This window comes from Ailuropoda melanoleuca, chromosome 1 (assembly GCF_002007445.2).
Source record: "Ailuropoda melanoleuca isolate Jingjing chromosome 1, ASM200744v2, whole genome shotgun sequence".
NCBI classification, from domain to species: Eukaryota; Metazoa; Chordata; class Mammalia; order Carnivora; family Ursidae; genus Ailuropoda; species Ailuropoda melanoleuca.
Genome location: NC_048218.1, coordinates 3,894,464 through 3,912,979, shown reverse-complemented (window position 1 = coordinate 3,912,979; position 18,516 = coordinate 3,894,464). Strand labels below are relative to the sequence as shown.

The 18,516-nt window shown below is 54.5% G+C and overlaps 1 protein-coding gene across 1 annotated transcript in view; it reads right to left on the bottom strand.

The window, feature by feature from the left end:
• Positions 1 to 18,516, bottom strand: part of PRDM15 (PR/SET domain 15) — an 89,384-nt gene that overhangs the window by 58,822 nt on the left and 12,046 nt on the right. The window contains exons 2-7 of the mRNA XM_034653833.1: positions 12,296 to 12,341; positions 11,663 to 11,756; positions 9,216 to 9,369; positions 7,270 to 7,522; positions 1,649 to 1,750; positions 62 to 286 (exon numbers count right to left, since the gene is read on the bottom strand). Coding sequence (XP_034509724.1) covers positions 62 to 286; positions 1,649 to 1,750; positions 7,270 to 7,522; positions 9,216 to 9,369; positions 11,663 to 11,756; positions 12,296 to 12,341 — 874 coding nt within the window. The remainder of the gene's footprint in view (positions 1 to 61; positions 287 to 1,648; positions 1,751 to 7,269; positions 7,523 to 9,215; positions 9,370 to 11,662; positions 11,757 to 12,295; positions 12,342 to 18,516) is intronic.

Here is an 18,516-nt window from a genome sequence, read left to right as displayed (position 1 = left end):
CCCCCCCTCAGGCCCACCCCCCCCGGCACCCCCCCCCCCCACCCGCCAGACCAGCCCTCACCTGCTGGCTCCTTGCCCTCTATGATGTCTAGTGGCTGCTCAGGTTTTGAAGCTTTGGGTTTTCTCCCCCTTCGAGGCTTTTTCTTCTGCTCTTTGGTGGCACTGACACTCTTGGGAACGGCAGGAGGCTCCCCCCGGGGCACATCTGGTTCTTTCTCGGGTGCTGCTTCATGCTGGCTGGCGGGGGGAAGGCTTTTGGCTTGTTCCAAGTGACCCAAGAGGTGCTCTGCAGGAGAGGGAAGCCAACACACAAGGACGGGAGGCAGCCCCTCAGTACGCCCACTCCCTACCCCATTTTTGTTTGTTTTTACCTTCATTTGCTGAGAGTGTGCCCCCTCATAGGCAAATAAACTTTATTTCCACTGCTTTTGCAATGAAAAGCATTTTCACTGCACCAAACAGGGGACTACTATTTTAAAAGCTAAATTAGGTGATGAAACCAGGGCAGGTTCACCATGCACATGGTTTTATAAAAAGTATAAGCACGCATACACACGTATGTGCAAGGAAGAAGTGTGGAAGGGTTTACCATCACGGTACAGTCTCCAGACGGTGACACTACGGGCAATGTTCCTTTTCTTCTTTATACTTACTTGTATTTTCCAATGTTTATGATGAATTCATACTACAATTACTTAAAAATGAAGCCTTTAGAGAGCAATACTGAGAAATACTCAACTCGCGATAAATAATATTATCTTGAAAAACACTGCACAAAAGCAAAAAATCTTTGCTTTACTTTCAGCTGAAGAAAGCCGTGCGAGACCTCCCAAGAAAAGAAAACTACGGAACCCCAGGAGCCAGGCAGGCAGGGACGGGTACAGAGTTCAAGAACAGACAAACTCCCTTCAGTGAAGGCCCAGACCGGCTGTACGGCAGCGCTGTGGCAAGGAGGAGGAGGGGGACAACCCACGAGACAGGTGGGGACCGACACGCAAGCGACAGACGGCGCCTGTGCGCACATTCGGGTCAGGGACCAATTCTCCCCAGTGCAAATCTCCACCGGCTCAGCTCAGGCCTCCAGCATGAAGGGGCTGTTACTTCTCTGTTCGTTCCACATTTAGGGCCATTGTGCTGGGTGAGCGCCCTCAAGGAGCTGGGTCCAGGGAGGGAAAGAAAATTAAAAAGCTAACACAACAGAACGTGACATGTGTCACAGGAAGGGACTGGCAGTCTGGCCACACAGCAGAACAAGCCAACCATGAGCCTGCCCAGCTGAACACACTTGGAAAGACTGGAGAAAACACCGAGCTTAACTGCCCCGAGCTGTAAGACACCGCAGAGCCCAAGAGAAAGAGAGCGAGAGCCCTGGTGCCAGGCACGCGGTGGGGGCCTTGTTCCAGGCCAAGTGTCCAAGTGTGAGCTGCCAGAGAGCCTGGGGTCCTCACGCATGTGCAGCTCTGGGGGACATGGCTGGGGTCTACACGGCGGCCCAGGAGCGAGCTGCTCACATAAAGCCAGGGAACATCCTGCCAGCCCTGCGCGGCCACCTGTCCAAAGTGACGGCGTGGAAGTGACAGCGCAAACTGGAGCCCAGTCCACCCAGACTTCCCAGGTGACTCACTGCCCCCCGTGCATACCAGCTTACCGTTCAAGAGCTGCAGCTCCAGGAAGCTGGCGGAACACACTTTACACACCCACTGGCTGGGCTCGGACTCCACGGCGGCGCTGCTTTCTGGGGTGCCTGCAGCTTCAAAAGAGCAGAGGGCAGGGTGACACATGCAGGAGGCCGCCCCAAGCCCAGTGCCGCGGCGGGGGGGGGGGGCATGCCCGTCCGCCCGGGCCGCACTATGGAGGCGGTAAGCACAGCTCCCCTCTCGGCCCCGTTCCCGGGGCTTCACACGCGTGCACTCCTTCGGTCCCCAGGGATGCCCCCATTTCACAGGTGAGGAAACCAAGCACAGACAGATGGCACTGGAGCGGCCAATGTGGGGTCTGGCGTCAGTCACAGAAACGTGACTCCCTCCCAGAAGCCGGGCCGGTGGGACCAGACGCATCCCTTTACAAACCTTCGAGAGAAGAACACTATACAGATCAAACAGAATCCCTCAGTCGGTCTGTGGCTCATACGAGGGACAGGCCGTCAGTGTGCACTAGGCCTGGTGTCGTCCCGCAGCACTTTACACGATGACACAATCGTTCTGAACACGCCGTGCTCTCTGGGGCGGCAGCCACTTGCGGCTAGTGCCCCTGAGGAGCCGAGGTTTTAATTCTGTTTAACTTGCGTATTAAGTGGCGACCCAGGGCAGGTGGCCGCTGTGACGGGCCGGGCTCTCAGCGCCTCTTCCTCACACCCCAAAGGCGTGTGGGCAGGGTTCATGGAATGGGGGACACTGGCCGTGCAGAGGGGACCTGCAGCCTCCTTTGTTAATCATGTTACTAACGCTCCCGTGGCACCTAAAAACTGGGGACGTCCTCAGCGAGCCTCCGGTCGTGATCTCCCGTCTCTCCAGGCCCCGGCGGGCGGCCCCACACACCCGCGCCACCACTCCCACTTGGCCACCGCACGGCCTATGCTGAGCCTCACGACCCAGCACACGCGACACTCCAGCGGCCGCTCATTCAGCAAACTCCTGCGTCCTTAAACAAACCACCCGAGTCCCAACTGCACGTGGCTCCGTGCAGGGACAAAGCACACCTCTTACTGCTTCCAAAACTAGCGACGAGGCTGCAGAGACCACAAGGAAACGATGCAGGCCACCCCTACCTACAACTGTTGGTGTCTATTTTCTGAGTCCTCCTCAGATGAGAAGAAGGGGAAAATGTGAGTGTGCTGAGAAACGCTCGGTTATACGAACACAGAGCAGAGGGGTCTGGAGCAGGCACTGCAGGAGCGGCGCGGTTTAGGGGACGCTACAGGCCGGCCGCCCTCTGCTCTCCCTCGCCCCCCGCAAACCCACCGCGTGAAGACCGTCAGGATGAGATCACAGATGAGTGGGAGCCAGAGTCGAATTCCCGTTTCTCGTTCACCTTCTCAAACACACGTGGCTTGAAAGAGGGAAGGAGACATTTGCATGTGACGGGTTCAGGAAGGATGACAAGTGGGTTAGCTGGAAGGACATCCGTGAATCCAGGTCACTTCTTCCGGTCCCAAGGGGCTGCCATCTCTGGCAGGACGGTCCCCGCTCCCGTGAATGGGACTCAAACTAACCTGACACGAGAAAACCTCTTCAACTCGTGCTCTGAGGCCAGTGAACAGGACCAACGAGAAGGACCAGTCGTGACCCCTGTCCCCGCGACAAGGGAAGACTCTATTTTCCAAGAATTATCGCTAAAAGATCAGAATTTTTAAGAACAAAAATGAGCCAACAATCAGAAACTAGTTCTTGATGGCCCATCACTTAAACGTCTCACAAAAGAGACTCGTCAAAGCAACAGTAACACCGCACGGCCACAGGCGATGCCACAGGGAGGACGGGAGCGTAGATACCTAAGGTGGGACGGGGAGTCAGAAAGACGCCCGGAAACAAAAGCGAGCAAGAGAACGGCGCGCGCAGTGAGATCGCACCTGTGGGAAAACGCGGGGCTTTCTTGGAGACCAGGAGAGACGCAGCTCGGCTATGGGGACAGAAGGCAGCTCACTGGGCACCAGGGGCCTGAGCGCAAAGCCGCACGAGGGAACTGCGAGAACCCTCCGGGCCGATGAGATGTTCTCTACCTCGGCTGTGGCACGGCTGACACAACTGGGCGTCTCTGTCGAAACTCTCTGAGTGCACCGAAAACTGCCAGGTCTTCTAGAACACAGACTACACATAACTGTGCTGATTTTTAAAAATACTGTAAACTACTAGTCAAAAATGCCAAGAGTCATTAGAATGGTGATTGAAAATAGCTTTCCAAATGTTACAGATGTGCGTACATTTTATCTTTTTCATCAAAAAAGTCGTTTTTGAAAATCGGATGACGACCTCTGAGGACGACAGCCGACCTGAGCCCTCACGCCTGCCCAGTTCGACCCATGCGCTTCCTGGGCCCTCCTTCCCCTGTCAACAGGCCCATTTGTGCAAAGCAAGAAAACCAACTTTAATGGGAGCTCAAGAAAAAACATGAAAAGTAAACCTCCTACCCGGAAAAAAAAATACAAAAAGTTATTTTTTTAAGGGCGTGTCTGCTCCTCCAAGTTTGCTGTGTGTTGAGAAGTTGGCTCTGCCATCTGCAAATTGGCTGATTTCTATAACAAAGATGTATTTTGAAGCAAATTTTAAAGAGACAGAATGAAATTACTGACTCCCTGCAGTTCTGATGCTCACCAAGAAAGATTTGGAATAATTTATGGGAAGACAGCTCCTTGTCCACTGGCCCCCAACACGATTCTTCTAGAACACGGCGGTGGTCCCTAAGGCCCATTCACCTTGCTCTGCCCCTCTGCTACCGGGCCCAAGGCACAGTGATGGCCACAAAAGGCCCCTTCTCTCCACTCCGCTGCAGGGTCTCAAGGGCGTGTAGACCAGAGGCCTTGGCGCTGGGAAGGAGAGGTTAAGCCCTTTCCCGACCTGCTGGATCTGGGTAATCAGAGTCATGCAGATAACCAGCTTTCAGGCTGGTCCAGGTCCCTCTTCACAGGTCTTGGCACCTACACTCGTGTCTAAGAAGCAGGCATGGTGGGCTCTCAACAAAACGCTTCAGCTGGGGGAGGCGTCCAGAACTCACACCCGACATGCTCGGCGGGGCCCCAGGCACTCAGGGCAGGCAGGGCCGGAGCAGGGTTCTAGGAGCTCCGCTGGGCCAGGAGGAGACCCCTGGGAAGGGGGCGGCAGCGCTTTGGGCAGGGGCTGGGCGGGAGGCCATGGTGGTGGAGGCCGGGCGCGGCGGCCTGGGATGGCTGCCTGTCACTGTTCTGCCACAGACACTGCGCACAGTGGTGGATGTCTCGTGTCCTCTGGGGACTTACCAGCACCACCCGAGCTAGGTCATCATACCACAGGTGTAAGAAATGAGGAACCCAACTAACCAACCAGTTAATAGTAGTCAAGAACTTCCACTGCACTTCTATGAAATACTTTTCTGCCGCTTCTCCCAAAACAGAGTGAAAAACCATAAAAAGTGTTTCTAAGATCTCAGAGTGCCTAAGTTGCTTGTTTGCTTTCCTGATTCAAAAACTCCTTTAGGGGGATGTGCCTTCCAGCTGATGGGGACGTGATGACCCATCATGTCCTGCGTTCCCAGAAGGCACACACAGAGGACAAATGGCAGCCAGCTTAGGGTCCCTCAGGAAGGCGGCTGGGGGAAATAAAGGAGATGGCTGTCCAGGTCGACACAGTCCAGACTAAGTTCATTAGAACCCCCTTCTCAAACACAGCTCCAGATTAGAGAGCGTTCCCAGAGGTAAAAGCAAACAGAACTGCCAACTGTCGGAGGGAAGCAGCAGCCTCGCTCGGACTTTGACCTGACAGTCGTGAGCAGGAGGCAAGGTCAGCCTCTCATAACTCCCACCATCACGTGCAGTCTGGCTGGGCCCGGGGCACACGCACAGCCGCCGAGGCCGGAAGGAATCTGGAATGCAAGAAAGCCAGCTGGGGAAGATCCCAGAGGTCTTGCGTAGCACCGGTGAGCCCGCCCGGCCGTACCACACTCCAAAGTGACGCCTGGCCCAGCGGGACACGTCCGTGCCTCCCCGGGGCTGGGCCAGGCACCTGGTTTCGGCAAATCCTAAAGGGTGGGCTTGCGAGCAGCCAGGTGAAAAGCTGTGGGTCTCTCCAAACTCTTTCTTGGCCTTGACTACCAAAATAAAGAACACCCCACACAGCTCCCAGGCTTCCTCTGCAAATATCTGGAGGGTGGCAAGCCCTCCCCAGCCACCAGAGCTGAGTGCAGGCGGTCTGGCCATCTGGCTCCCCACCGATATTCCCCGAGGGCACTCTCAGCGGCTCCACACGCCCCCCCTGCCCCCAACCAGCCCATAGTGGGTGGAAGAGTGGCCCCCCTGAAATCCACATCCGCCTGCAATCTCTGGAAAGGGTCTTTGCAGACATCACTAAGAGGAAGTCAGACTGGAGTAGGGCAGACCCTAAATCCAGGGACTGGTGTCCCTATAAGAGAACACAGACACAGGGAAGAGAAGGCCACGTGAGGACAGGGGCAGGGATCGGGGTGAGCGATCTACAAGCCAAGGAATGCCAAGGGCTGCTGGCAACACCAGAAGCCAGGAGAGGCCTCGAGAAGGAACTGGCTAGCTCTGCCGACACCTGGTGCCGGCCTTCAGCCTCCAGGGCTGTGAGGCAGCCCGTCTGCTGTTTAAGCCTGTTAAGGTCTGCTAGGTCTGGGCAGCCTCACAGACGTCTCTCCTCACACTGCCGGCACGGGGACAACCAGGAGGGCTCCACAGAGGCGGCGGGGCTGCGGGGGGACAGGTCACAAAGCCGCAACCACCTGGGACAGACCAGAGCCTTACAAATATGTTAAGACCCTCTTTGCATCACATCGTGCTCACAATAGAAAGGAAACCATTTTCTGGTCAGAATCCTGCAGTGATGGGGGCTGGGGGGGGTCAGAGGAAAGAGGGTTATTTCTCCCCCTGAGCAAGTGACCGTGGCAACAACAGGTGCGGGAGCCCTGGCGGCATCAGGCAAGGATATGACCCGCCGCACTTGCGGGCCATAGACGCGCGGCGGCGGCCTCACGTGTCCCAGGCTGCACCCCAGAGACTCACGGCTGGACGGGAGGGACTGAAGCTCCACGGGCCCCCTTCACCCCATGGGGTGGCAGGACACACATTCTGGGTGCTGGATTTGGGCAAATCACACATATGACCTCCGCTAGGTCTTTCCTGGAACAGGTGTGCACACAGGCACACACACGCACGTACACAAGTGAGCACACCCCCCCAGATCTGGAGGAGGCTGCCACAAGGTGGACAGATTCCAGGTCCGAACCCCGACTCCTCGAACTCCTGCACTATGACTCAGGGCAGGTTCCCCAACCTCTCTGTGCTCCGTTTCCTCTGCCCCAAAACAGAGACCTCGCAGGATGGTGGGTGGGGAGGAGTTACCGCGTGGAAAGCCCAGAGGGCAGAACCAGGAATCAGCCTGTTGTGCCCTAGCACCCTGATTTCCCGGCCAGCGTCCGGCTTAGGGGCGAGCCCAGACCTTGAACAAGCAGAACGCCAGACCCAGGCCCATGGGGTCAAGAGCAGCCTCCCTTTCCCCCCTCCCAGCGCACCGGCTTGCCGGCACAGCTCTCCCTCGGCCACCGGGCAGTGGGGCCACGTACTGTGGGCTCCAGAGCAGGCCTGCTTCAGCATGGGCTTGTCCATCTTCTTGGCATAGAAGGCGGCGTACCACACGCGCAGCTCAGCGCCCGGGGGGATGTCCCTCGAGGTGGTGAAATACACGTCGTTGCCGTGCTGGTAGGCTGTCAGGTTCTGGTGCTCGGGCCCCACCGCCGGCCGCACCAGCATCATCCAGTTGCAGTCATCCTCGTTGGAGGTGTCAAAGCACACGGGGTGTCCATCCTTCTGGAACACCTGAGGGTGGGCACGGCCGCCAAGGGGCCAGGGAAGGAGCTGGTTATCTACCTGTCGGCAGGTCAGTGCGCGTGTCTGTGTGTGTGTGTGTGTGTGTGTGTGTGTTGCGGGGGACGGGGGGGGGGGGNGGGGGGGAACCAGTCCAGACAGAGCCTCGTTGGAGGCCAGATCACGCTCCACGCAGAACCCATTTCAGGGCTCATCGGAGGACCTGAGTTCTATGCACAGCCCGGGTGGGAACTGGGACACCCTAGGTCTACTCCTGGTCCAGGTGAGAGGCTGGACACTGAGGCTTTGATCAGTTTCCAAGTGGGCGTAATGACACCTGGGTTCTACTCCCGGTCCAGGTATTGCTGGGACACCTGAGCGCTCCCCCTGCTCCATGGGGCATCCGGATATCTGAACGCCGTGCGCGGCCCAGCTGGGAATGAGGATGCCTAGTTCTACTGGTGCTCTGGGGGGGGCACCAGGATGCCCGCGCTCTCACAACAGTGTCCACCAACTCCAGTCCATCCTGACAGGCTGCGCCCTGGCCTGTGACACCGCCCCGCTGCCTGATGGATGGCAACAGGGGAGAAACGTCGGTATTCTGAAGCTCAAAGTCACCACACGAGTAGAGGAGGGTCTGGCCCTCTTTTCTGATGCCATCGCTGCTTCTTTGCTTTTCCCTCTCCCAAACTTTTCCCATAGGGGCTCCCCACTGCTAAGAAGCTAGAGGCCCCCTCAAAGGCTGGAGGCCCCGTCTGCCCTGTGAAGGATGGCAGTCAATGGCCTTTGTGGGGCTTGGCCTCAGGCTTCTTTATTCCTTCACGTAAAACCACCTTTCTTTCCTTCATTTCTTTTGTTGGTGAACAAATCAAATACCTTTCCTTCTCCCCATTTTGCTGAAATCTGCCCTAGAAGCTCAACTTCTCCAAGAACCACCAAAACCCCGAGGCTACCCATCTCAGGCCTGCGCTGGAACACGCGGATCTCTGCTGAGGGCCTCTAGGAAAAGCTCACTCTGGGTCGGTGACCAGCACCCTGGTCCTCACTGCTCACGCCACAGGCGTTTCTGGAGGCATATGTGGCTCGGGCACGTGCTGGGGGGTGGGGAGAGAACCCGAGTCCCCGGCCTCGTGGCGCATCTACACGTCTTCCTTTGAGAACTCAGAGCCTTCCCTGCGACTGACATCCACTCTGTTTGCTCCATTTCACATAAGAGCTGTCTTCTCTCAGACTGATGGGCTTTTTCGAGATGCTGAACTTTGCACCCACATCTCATCGCTGCCTAAACAAAACCCCTTCCTCTTGAAAGAGCTCTGCTAAGGCCCAGTCGTTCCGCTCAGGTGTGAGCGTGCCCGGGGGGACACGGCCCGAGAAGCGCGGAAGGCGCGCCCAGAGGCTGCTCGCCAGTCCAGGTCACAAGAGGAGCCAGGGCGGCCTGGGGGGGCTGCTCTTGCACGCATTCTCAATACCCTCTCTTCAGGGGCTGGCAAAGGTGAAGAGTATAAAATACAAGCTCCGCTTTGATGCTTTTGTGATAGAAAAACAAACTAAAATAAAAGGAGAACCACCGTCGTGGAAGAAAGCAGAACTAGGACCTTTGAAGCCACCAGAGACACTGATCAGTCAGCGGAAACGCGGCTCCCCTCGCACGGGGTGGGGGCAGGTCGCGCCCGTCCCCAAGCCCCCCGCCGGCCCCGACCCGTACCTTCAGCGGAAACGCGGATTCCTTCTCCCATTTGGCCACTCTCCTCGACTCGAACGGACCAAACTGTGTTCTCTTGACGAGCTGGGTCACAGCAAACACTCCTTCGGCCCCGTCTTCCAGTCTCCTGATCTCCAGGTTGGAAGGGAGGGATGATCTAGAAATGGAACGGGAGGCCCTCAGCCCCTGAGCGTCGCTGGCTGAGGACAGCCACGTACACCGGGGACAAATGGGTAAGATGGCCCAAAAGCTCGCTCTTGCTGAAATACCATTCCTGAGGGAGAGAAAGAGCTTCCTACTGAAGACAGAGGGGTGATGGCCCAGTGGCCAGTGCACACCCAGCTCTTCAACGGCCTGAGCCACGGGAGACCGGCCTCAACGCCCTAGCACAACTCACCCAGAGCACATGGGGAGGGAGGGGCATTTACTAAAGGATGTGTTTGACATCCTCACCCAGGAGCGGGCTGCGACAGGCCAGCAGAGGTGAACGGGACCGAACTCTCACCCCCAGAGCCGCAGGGCCCAGAGAGAGGGGGCGCTCCACGATGAGGTACAAAGCACCTAAGAAAGGGAAAAGGGCCACGGCATTCCCAGGAGCAGAAAAGGGTGTCCAGTGAGGCTGAACGGGCCAGTTCCGTGGAGGATGCTTTTACCTAAATGATGAGAGTGTCGAGGATGGGCCACTGAAAGAGGAAGGTCCATGGGCTGGGACCCCAGCACAAGCCAAGGCTCAGGCGAGCCCGACCCACGTCCATGAGCGTGTGGGGCACCAGGGAGCCTGGAGCACGGCCCCCACCCAGGGCCGAGCAGAAGGCTGGGCTGAGGAGGAGGAACCCAATCACAGAGGGCTCCAGCCTCGGGACTAAGAGCTGCTACCAGAGTTTCGTGGGCAACAGGCAACCAGTGAAGGTTTTGGGGGACAGCGGACGAGATTTCCGCTTCAAGCAAAAATAGTAATCTGTTTTGAGAGGGTAAGTCACAGTGAGAAAAAGTTACTAAATAAACAGGCTAGAAAAAGCAGTTGGGAAGCTTCTAGAAATACCAAGATAACAATGGCGCCTCCATGTGGCAGGTACTGTGTATAACATAATACTGATCACAGCTCCGCATGGGGTCGGCTACTCTCTCTGTACGCGGATGAGGCAGCGCAGGGACGGAAAACAGAACGCCTTGTCTCTGTTCAAATGGCCGCCACATGGCTGACCCGGGCCGTGGGCAGACCGTCCCTCACAGCTCTGGCTCCGGCCCCCCAGGTGCCACGGCCCCCCAGGTGTACAGAATGGGAATGGCAGAGCCACCGAGTCTCCTCGCGAGATCTGCTGGTGTTTCTCCAGGAGCTGAGACGGCTTCGCCTGTCCACCTGCCCTCCCTGCCCCGGGTCCCACGCAGCCCACAGGGGACATCCATCAGACGGCAGGCCCAGATTTGGGTTACGGGCAAAACCGAAGGAGCAGACCTGCAGCCTTGGCCCATCGGCTCTGCCACGGCTGCCATGCTGGCCCCTAGGGACCCTGAACTAGAACGAGACTAGTTCTAGTCTCGAAACACGTCCTGGCTGATCCCGGTGGCAGGCTGCTCCGTCCACCGTGGCCTGGAAACCACGGATGCCTTGCCCTCTGCAACCTGAGGACTGTCATGCTCAAAGTCCTGCCTTCTGTTTTTACAGTTTCCTCCTGTGATATCATGATTCATAGGAAATACGCATTTGGTCATTCGATGACCAAATACATCGCTCAGATGTAAGTGCTTCATCCCCGGTTCCCGCAAACACTTCAGAGACTTAACGAAGGTGACTTTTAGACCCCAACCCAGGGCGGGTGCTGGTGCCAGAGGGACCAGCCGCAGGAGTAGAGGGTTGGAACTTCCAGTCCCGCCCCCGCCCCCCTCTTGGGTGGGGAGAGGGGCTGGAGGTTGGGTCAGCCAGTGCTATGACTCAGTCAGTCATGCCTACATAACGAAGGCTCCATAAAACCCAAAAGGACTGGGTGGGGAGCTTCAAGTTTGGAGAACTTTGGAGCTGCGGGGTGAGTGTTGCAGGCGGAGGGCAGGGAAGCTCCTCGCCCCTTCCTGGGACCTCACCCTTCATGTCTCTTCATGTGGCTGTTCATCCATGTCATTTATCACATCCTTCAATAAACTGGTTAAAGTAAGTGTTTCGCAGAGCTCTGAGACAGCCTGGGGCCTGCGTCTGGCGTCTGGAGTTGGGGGTGCGGGGCGGTCTTGTAGGCCTGGGCCCTGAACCCGTGGGTTCTGACGCTGTCTCTGGGCAGATGGGGTCAGAGCTGAATCCTGCTGGTGTCTGAGGATTGCTAGGTCGTGTGTGGGGAACCCCCACGTCGCAATTGGGTCCAGGGACCCTAAAAGACCTCTCCTTTCTGCAGATGTAGAGTTCACATCCAGACAACCCTGTTTGACAGGAAGGACTAAAGCCAGCTCAAGCAGCCACTCACCGTGCCCTGCTTAACACAAAGGAGTCTTTGACCATGACCACGGGGCCCAGCTCAGGACATTCGGAGTCGTGGTACTGGCTGCAGTCCTCACACCCTGCAACAGACGTGAGAGTGTCAGAGGGGACAGAGTGCTGGGAGGGGCCCCCCCACAGTGCTCCCCACAAATACGAAAATGGTGCAAACACAGGATGGGGCCCCCAAGGGAAAGACCTCCCTCTGCAGCACACTTCGAAGTATGCAGTCACTTTACAGTCTACACAGAGAACAAGATCTCCCCAAGGAGGGAGAATAAATGAAAACTCCCCTATTTAACCTGTTTACCATAAATCTAACCTATCATAAATCTCCTTTAACCCCCTGGCTTACTTTTCCGAAAGCAGTGCCAGCCCCTGCAAAGTGCCCTTTGCCCAGTGTTCTGAGAAAGAAGATCCTTTGAAAACCACGCCCCTGCAGCCCATTTCTCAGGCAACAAACATGTTTCTTAAGGCAAGCAAAGGCATTTCAACTTAAAAAGTAGCTTTTCTGTCAGATAAAAACACAAAAGTCAGATAAAAACAAAAGGCAGACGCGGGCTTTGCTGGGACAGTAAGCAGGGCGCCGCCCGTGCTCGAGGCCAGGCCAGAGGCTACTTACAAATGAACATGATCTCCTCGCTCCCGTCTTCAGCCATCTCTGACACCTGTCAGGAAACAAGGGCCTGGTGTTCACGATGAGCTTTCTGCCAAAGCAATATTCATTTACTTATTTTTAAAAGAATGGGATTTCCTTTTTTTTTTTTAACATTTTATTTATTTGTTTGAGAGACAGAGAGTGAGAGAGAGATCATGAGCAGGGGGGAGGGCTAGAGGGAGAAGCAGACTCCCCGCTGAGCAGGGAGCCTGATACGGGACTCATCCCAGGACCGTGGGATTGTGACCTGAGCCGAAGGCAGATGCTTCACCGACTGAGCCACCGGAGCCCTTGCCAAAGCACTTTTTAAAGACAAGTCCTGTTAAAGTTGACGTAAAGGTTCCTTGAGCTCGTGCGGGGACCTTCCACAGGGTCTAAAAGGCACCAAGCCCTGGGGTCCCCTTTTTTATGATGAGGCTGGGGGCTTTGAGCTGTTTTCTTACCTAAAATAATGTTTTTTATTAAAAGCAATTGATTCGAATGTCTTCCAGATTAGAAAGTCTTTATGAACTCAGACTTTCATCTTTTTTTATTAGCCATCGGTTTCCATTCATAAAACAAATATGTCACCATCTTTAAAAGCCCGTTTCACACGGTCACCTCTGGTTCTCTTTCCTCCATCACTGGACTGTGAACTCCTCACGGGCACTCATGTCTAGTACGACCTCTGTTTTCCTTCAGCCGCTACCCTAGGCCTGACAGCCAGCGCACACCCATGTCTCCTGGGGACCCGAGGAGCGCATGCCGTCGTGGAGGGGAAGGCTCCTGCGCCCCACATAAAACTTGATCAGATCAGTCACTTCTGTTTTCTGTTGATCCTGTGAGGTTAGACCTCCCACTTGTTTGACGGATGATCTGGACCTGCTAATTCTGGGGCCTATAACATGGAAATAAAGACGCTCGCCTAACTGAAAGAGGCGTACTCTGAAAACTAGGAAACACTGATGAAAGAAAGTGAAGAGGACACAAAGAAATGGAAGGACATCCCATGCTCATGGACTGGAAGAACACGTAGTGTTAAAGTGTCCATACTCCCCAAAGCAATCTACACATTCAGTGCAATCCCTATCAAAGTACCCCCAGCATTTTTCACAGCACTAGAACAAACAATCCTAACATTTGTATGGAACCACAAAACCCCCCAAATAGCCAAAGCAATCTTGAAAAAGAAAAACAAAACTGGAGGTACCGCAATCCCAGATTGCAAGCTACACTACAAAGCCTAGGTAATCAGAACAGTATGGTACCGGCACAAAAACAGACAAACAGATCAGCGGAACAGGACAGAGAACCCAGAAATAAATCCATGATTATATATAGTCAATTAATCTTCAACAAGGGTGGCAAGAATATGCAACAGGAAAAAGACAGATAGTGTTGGGAAAACTGGTCAACTGCATGCAAAAGAAAGAAACTGGACCACTTTCTTACACCAAACACCAAAATAAACCCAAAATCGATTAAAGGCCTAAATCCTGGAAGAGAACACAAGCAGTAACTTCTCTGACATCAGCCGTAGCAGCATTTTTCCTTTCCTAAAGCAAAGGGCTAACAGCAACAATGAACTACTGGGACTGCATCAAAATGAAAAGCTTCTGCACAGGGAAAGAATCAATCAGCAAAACAAAAAGACAACCTATGGAATGGGAGAAGATATTTGCAAATGATCTATCCAGTAAAGGCTTAGTATCCAAAAGAACTGATACAACTCAATATCTAAAAACCCAAATAATCCAATTAAAAAATGGGCAGAAAACATGAACAGACATTTGTCTAAAGAGGACACCCAGAGGCCAACAGACACGTGTGGAGCTGTTCTGTATCACTCATCATTCTCCAGGAAATCACCTCCCACCTGTCAGAACCGCTAAAATCAACAACACAAGAAACAACAGGTGTTGGCGAGAATGCAGAGAAAGGGGAGCCCTCGTGCACTGCTGGTGGGAACGCAAGCTGGTGCAGCCACTCTGGAGAACGGTATGGAGGGTCCTCAAAAAGTTAAAGACAGAATTATCATATGATCCAGTAATTCCACTACTGGGTGTTTACCCAAAGAATACGAAAACACTAACTCAAAGGAATACATGCACCCCAATGTTTGTAGCAGTGTTATGTACGATAGCCAAGACACGGGAGCAGCCCAAGAGTCCATCAGCTGATAAATGGATAAAGAAGAGGTGATATATTATACACACACACACACACACACACACACACACACACACACACACACTGGAATATTACTCAGCCATCAAAAGAAGGAAATCTTGCCATTCGCAACAACATGGATGGGTCTAAAGAGTATAACACTAAGTGAAATAAGTCAGAGAAAAACAAATACCACATGATTTCATTCACATGTGGAATTTAAGAAACAAAACAAAGGAACAAAGAAAAAAGGAAACAAACCAAAACACAGATTCCTCACTACAGAGAACACACTGATGGCCACCAGAGGGGACGTGGGTAGGGGGATGAGTGAGATGGGTGATGGGGAGTCAGGAGTCCACTTATCCTATGAGCACCGGGTGATGTATGTGCTGAGTCACTGTATCACACACCTGGAACGGACATAACCTTGTATGTTAACCATACTGGAATTAAAATAATTTTTTTAAATGCTCACCTCATGCGGTTTTGGGGGGAGCATAAAGTACAATACACCCAGCATGCACTAAAAATAATAATTCCTCTTCCCTTCCACTTCCTCCGTCCCCAGTGAAGCCAACCCCGCACAACCTTCGTGCATCTCAGCTCTTGTCGGAGCCCCTCTGTATTGCTAGGTTCTTTTTTAGGCAAAATATACAGGTTGGCTCCTCCTGCATGCTGATTTCACATGGCCTCTGTCCCACCTCTACCCCAGTGGCAGCTTGAAGAACGAAAAGCAGATGATGCAAAGTCCAAATGAAAACTCAGATCCCCAAACACATGTTCACATGAGCAGAGGGGAGAGAGTTCCAAACCTCACTGTGGAAGAGGTGGTGTAGCAACAAGGAGACAAGGCAGAGAGGTGGGATTTCCAAGCTGCCTTCAAAGTGCCAAGGACCGGGGCGCCTGGGTGGCATAGTCAGTTAAGTGTCTGACTCCTGATTTCAGCCCAGGTCATGATCTCAGGGTCCTGGGATCGAGCCCCATGTCGGGCGTGGAGTCCGCTACGTTTCTCTCTCCTCTCTCTCTCCCTCTGCCCTCCCCTTGACCCCTCTAAAAAAAAAGAAAAGGGCCAAGGATCAATAACCAGGGTGTTTATTTTTGCAAACACAGCCCAGTATTTTCCTGGAATCCCCATTTAAGTTAAAAAATATCTCATTGTGGCTCTAGTAGCTTTAATGTAGGGTTTCCTGGTGGATGGTACCACGGGGGTGGTTAGAGGCCAGAATGGGGACAGCATGTGGTCACTGAGCAGGAGGTGAAGAGGGACAAAGAGGCAGAAGAAACAAACACACGACACCTGCTTTAGCGAGTTTCTGGAGTGCCCCGAGGAGGCTGAAAACCTGTCTACCTATGAGCCCGAGTCCTTCCACCTGCCGGCATCAGCTCCCAATGGAGGAAGTCCTGCAAAGACAAGAGCAGGCTCTTTTTAATATTCATTCATTCATTCATTCATTTTAGAGGTGGGGAGGGGGCAGAGGGAGAGAGAGAATCTCAAGCAGACTCCCTGCAGAGCAGGGAACCCAATGCGCGGCTCGATCCCAGGACCCTGAGATCATGACCCGAGCTGAAGTCAGGACTTGGACTCTTCACCAACTGAGCCATCCGGGCACCCCCAGAACAGGCTCTTCAGAAGCTGCTCAAAGCTGCAGGCTTGTGGCAGGCAGAACACAGGTTCCCTACAGAACCTGTCAGAACCGTAAGGTACAGACAAGTTGCCTCGGGCATTCCTCGCATTAGCCTGGCTAGACCCACCAAGCCCTGGGGGGCTGCCTCTGTTCTGCACCCCTCAAGGGAGGTGAAGCTGACCGTCTCCTGTCCCTTGAGTGTCCCCAAAGAAGCGGCTCCTCCAAGCCCACAGCTGGGGCAGGAAACCCGTCCGACTCGGTGTGAGGCTGGGCCACAGGAAGAAAATGGTAGCGGGTGGGAAACAACGGGGGGTTTCAGCCTTTTACCGCTAGCGTCGTCAGTACATTGCGTCCCGGGAAAGAACATCCCTTACTAGTAGCATCTGATCCCTGAGACACAGCCCTAAAATGGTTCTTAAAAGCCAAGCAAATAGATCGCAGCCACCCCTGGACAGCAAGTGAGGCCTGAAGTGAGGGGGCAGCTTGAAGTCTGCTGTCATCGCAAAATCCCCGTAGCACTGATGGTCCCTCTGCATGGGCACGTCCAGTCCCCAGACATTCGCGGCACGTAAGAAATCCCAGGATGATGGACTATCAGCAGTGTTTTAGGGAAAATAACCCCAAAAGTCCACAAACATAAGATCTGGCCATTTTAACCCCCCATCCTGTGAAAAGTGACCTCATGCCAGTGGTTCTCCAAGGGTGGTCCCTGGACGAGCGCTCGCAGCACCTGGAAATTTCTCTGGAATGCGAATTCTCGGGCCCCTCCCCAGACCTCCTGAAGCAGACTCTCTGGGTCCTTGCACCCACAAACCCCCAGGTTACTCTGCGGCACCCCACGTCTGAGCGCCGCACATCTACCAGAAATGAGGACCAGATCCTTCCTGGCTTCCCTGCCAATCTGGGCCTTCCTGTGCCTCCCATATCTAAGAACACAGTGTCCGAGACCCAGGCTCATCCCGCCCCGGGAGCAACAGTCCCACAGACCCTACCTGCAGCCTCCACCACCTCCCCTGACCACACCCCACCTTCTCCCCCCTGGAAGGGCCTCCAGAAGGCTCTTCCTGCTCCACCCAGGCCGGCCACCCCATTTCCCACACTGCAGAGGGGGCTTCTAGAACTGGAACCTAATCATACTACCTGCCAGCCTGAAAGCCGATGGCTTCCCACTGGCCCCAGGACAAAACCCAAGCCCACCAGCCTCCTCTGCCCACCTCCCCGTCACTGACCCTCTCGGGCCACGATGGCCTCTTTTAGTTCCCAGAAGCACCCGGCGCCTTCCTGCCTCCGGGCCTCCCACATGCTGTTCCCTGTGCCTGGAACCTCCCCCTGCTCTGGGGCTAACACCCACTCATTCTTCACATCTTAGCTTAATTGGCACATCTTTGGGGAGGGGCTTCCCGGTCCACCTGCTCAAATTAAGGCCTTGTAACACTTTCTAAAAGCACCCTGCAATTTTCCTTCACTGCACTTCTGACCACTGTAATCACTTCTGTGTGTTATTTATCTAGTGACCCTAAAAGACCACAGGGCAAGAGCCATCAGCCTTGCTCAGCCCGTGGGCCAGGTACCAGGCAGGGCGGCATCTGCTAACAGAGCCGGCCGCTCCTCCGAGTATATCCCTGCACTCCCCCCAGCCCCCAGCTATGGACCGAGGTCCCCTCCTGGGGTATGGCCTGCCTCCCTGGAGCCCCCTGCCCTGCCCAAGTCCCGCTCGTTCAAGACAGGGCCCAGGTTCACCCTCCAGACACCTTCCTCCCTGTCAACTACTCTGCCTCCCTAAATCCCAAAACGAAGTTGACCCTTCCTATTAAACAGTTGCTTCAAGTTGTCATAAATCATGGACAATGTCTATTTTTTGCCTTTTGGGGTTTTTTACTGGATTTCCAACAGGAGCTTGATCTTGCTCTTTCTACTCACTCCCTTTTCAAATTCTTACATCCTTTGAATGCCACGCTCCATATACAGTAAGCCTTGATACCTTTCCCCTGGACTCCTCAGTACCTCCCGATAATTAAGACTTGGTTGGAAAGTTTCAAATGCTTCATTTGCAAAACTGAGGCCAGGAACTTCAGAAGTTTGGGTAGATCAGCAGTGCGTCCCGGAAGAGACGCCCCACATTCCCATCAAAAGTGACTGTAAACGCCTCTCTCTCTTCCTCAGCGTTCACAGAGCACCTGCTTGGGGCAAGGCTCTGCCATCATGGGCCCGGAACCCAAGGCCCACCTGTGCAGTCGCCCCCACACAGGCCAGGCCCGGCAAGCCCTCCTCCTGGGCACCCTCCGGGGGTGGCCACACGGGCCTGGCCTTGCTGTCCCGGGGCTCCTTCCTTCCCTCCCCCGGACACTGAGCCTTTTGAAGGTTTCCAGCTACACGTACTTGAAAGAAAGCTCGAACAGTAAAATCTAT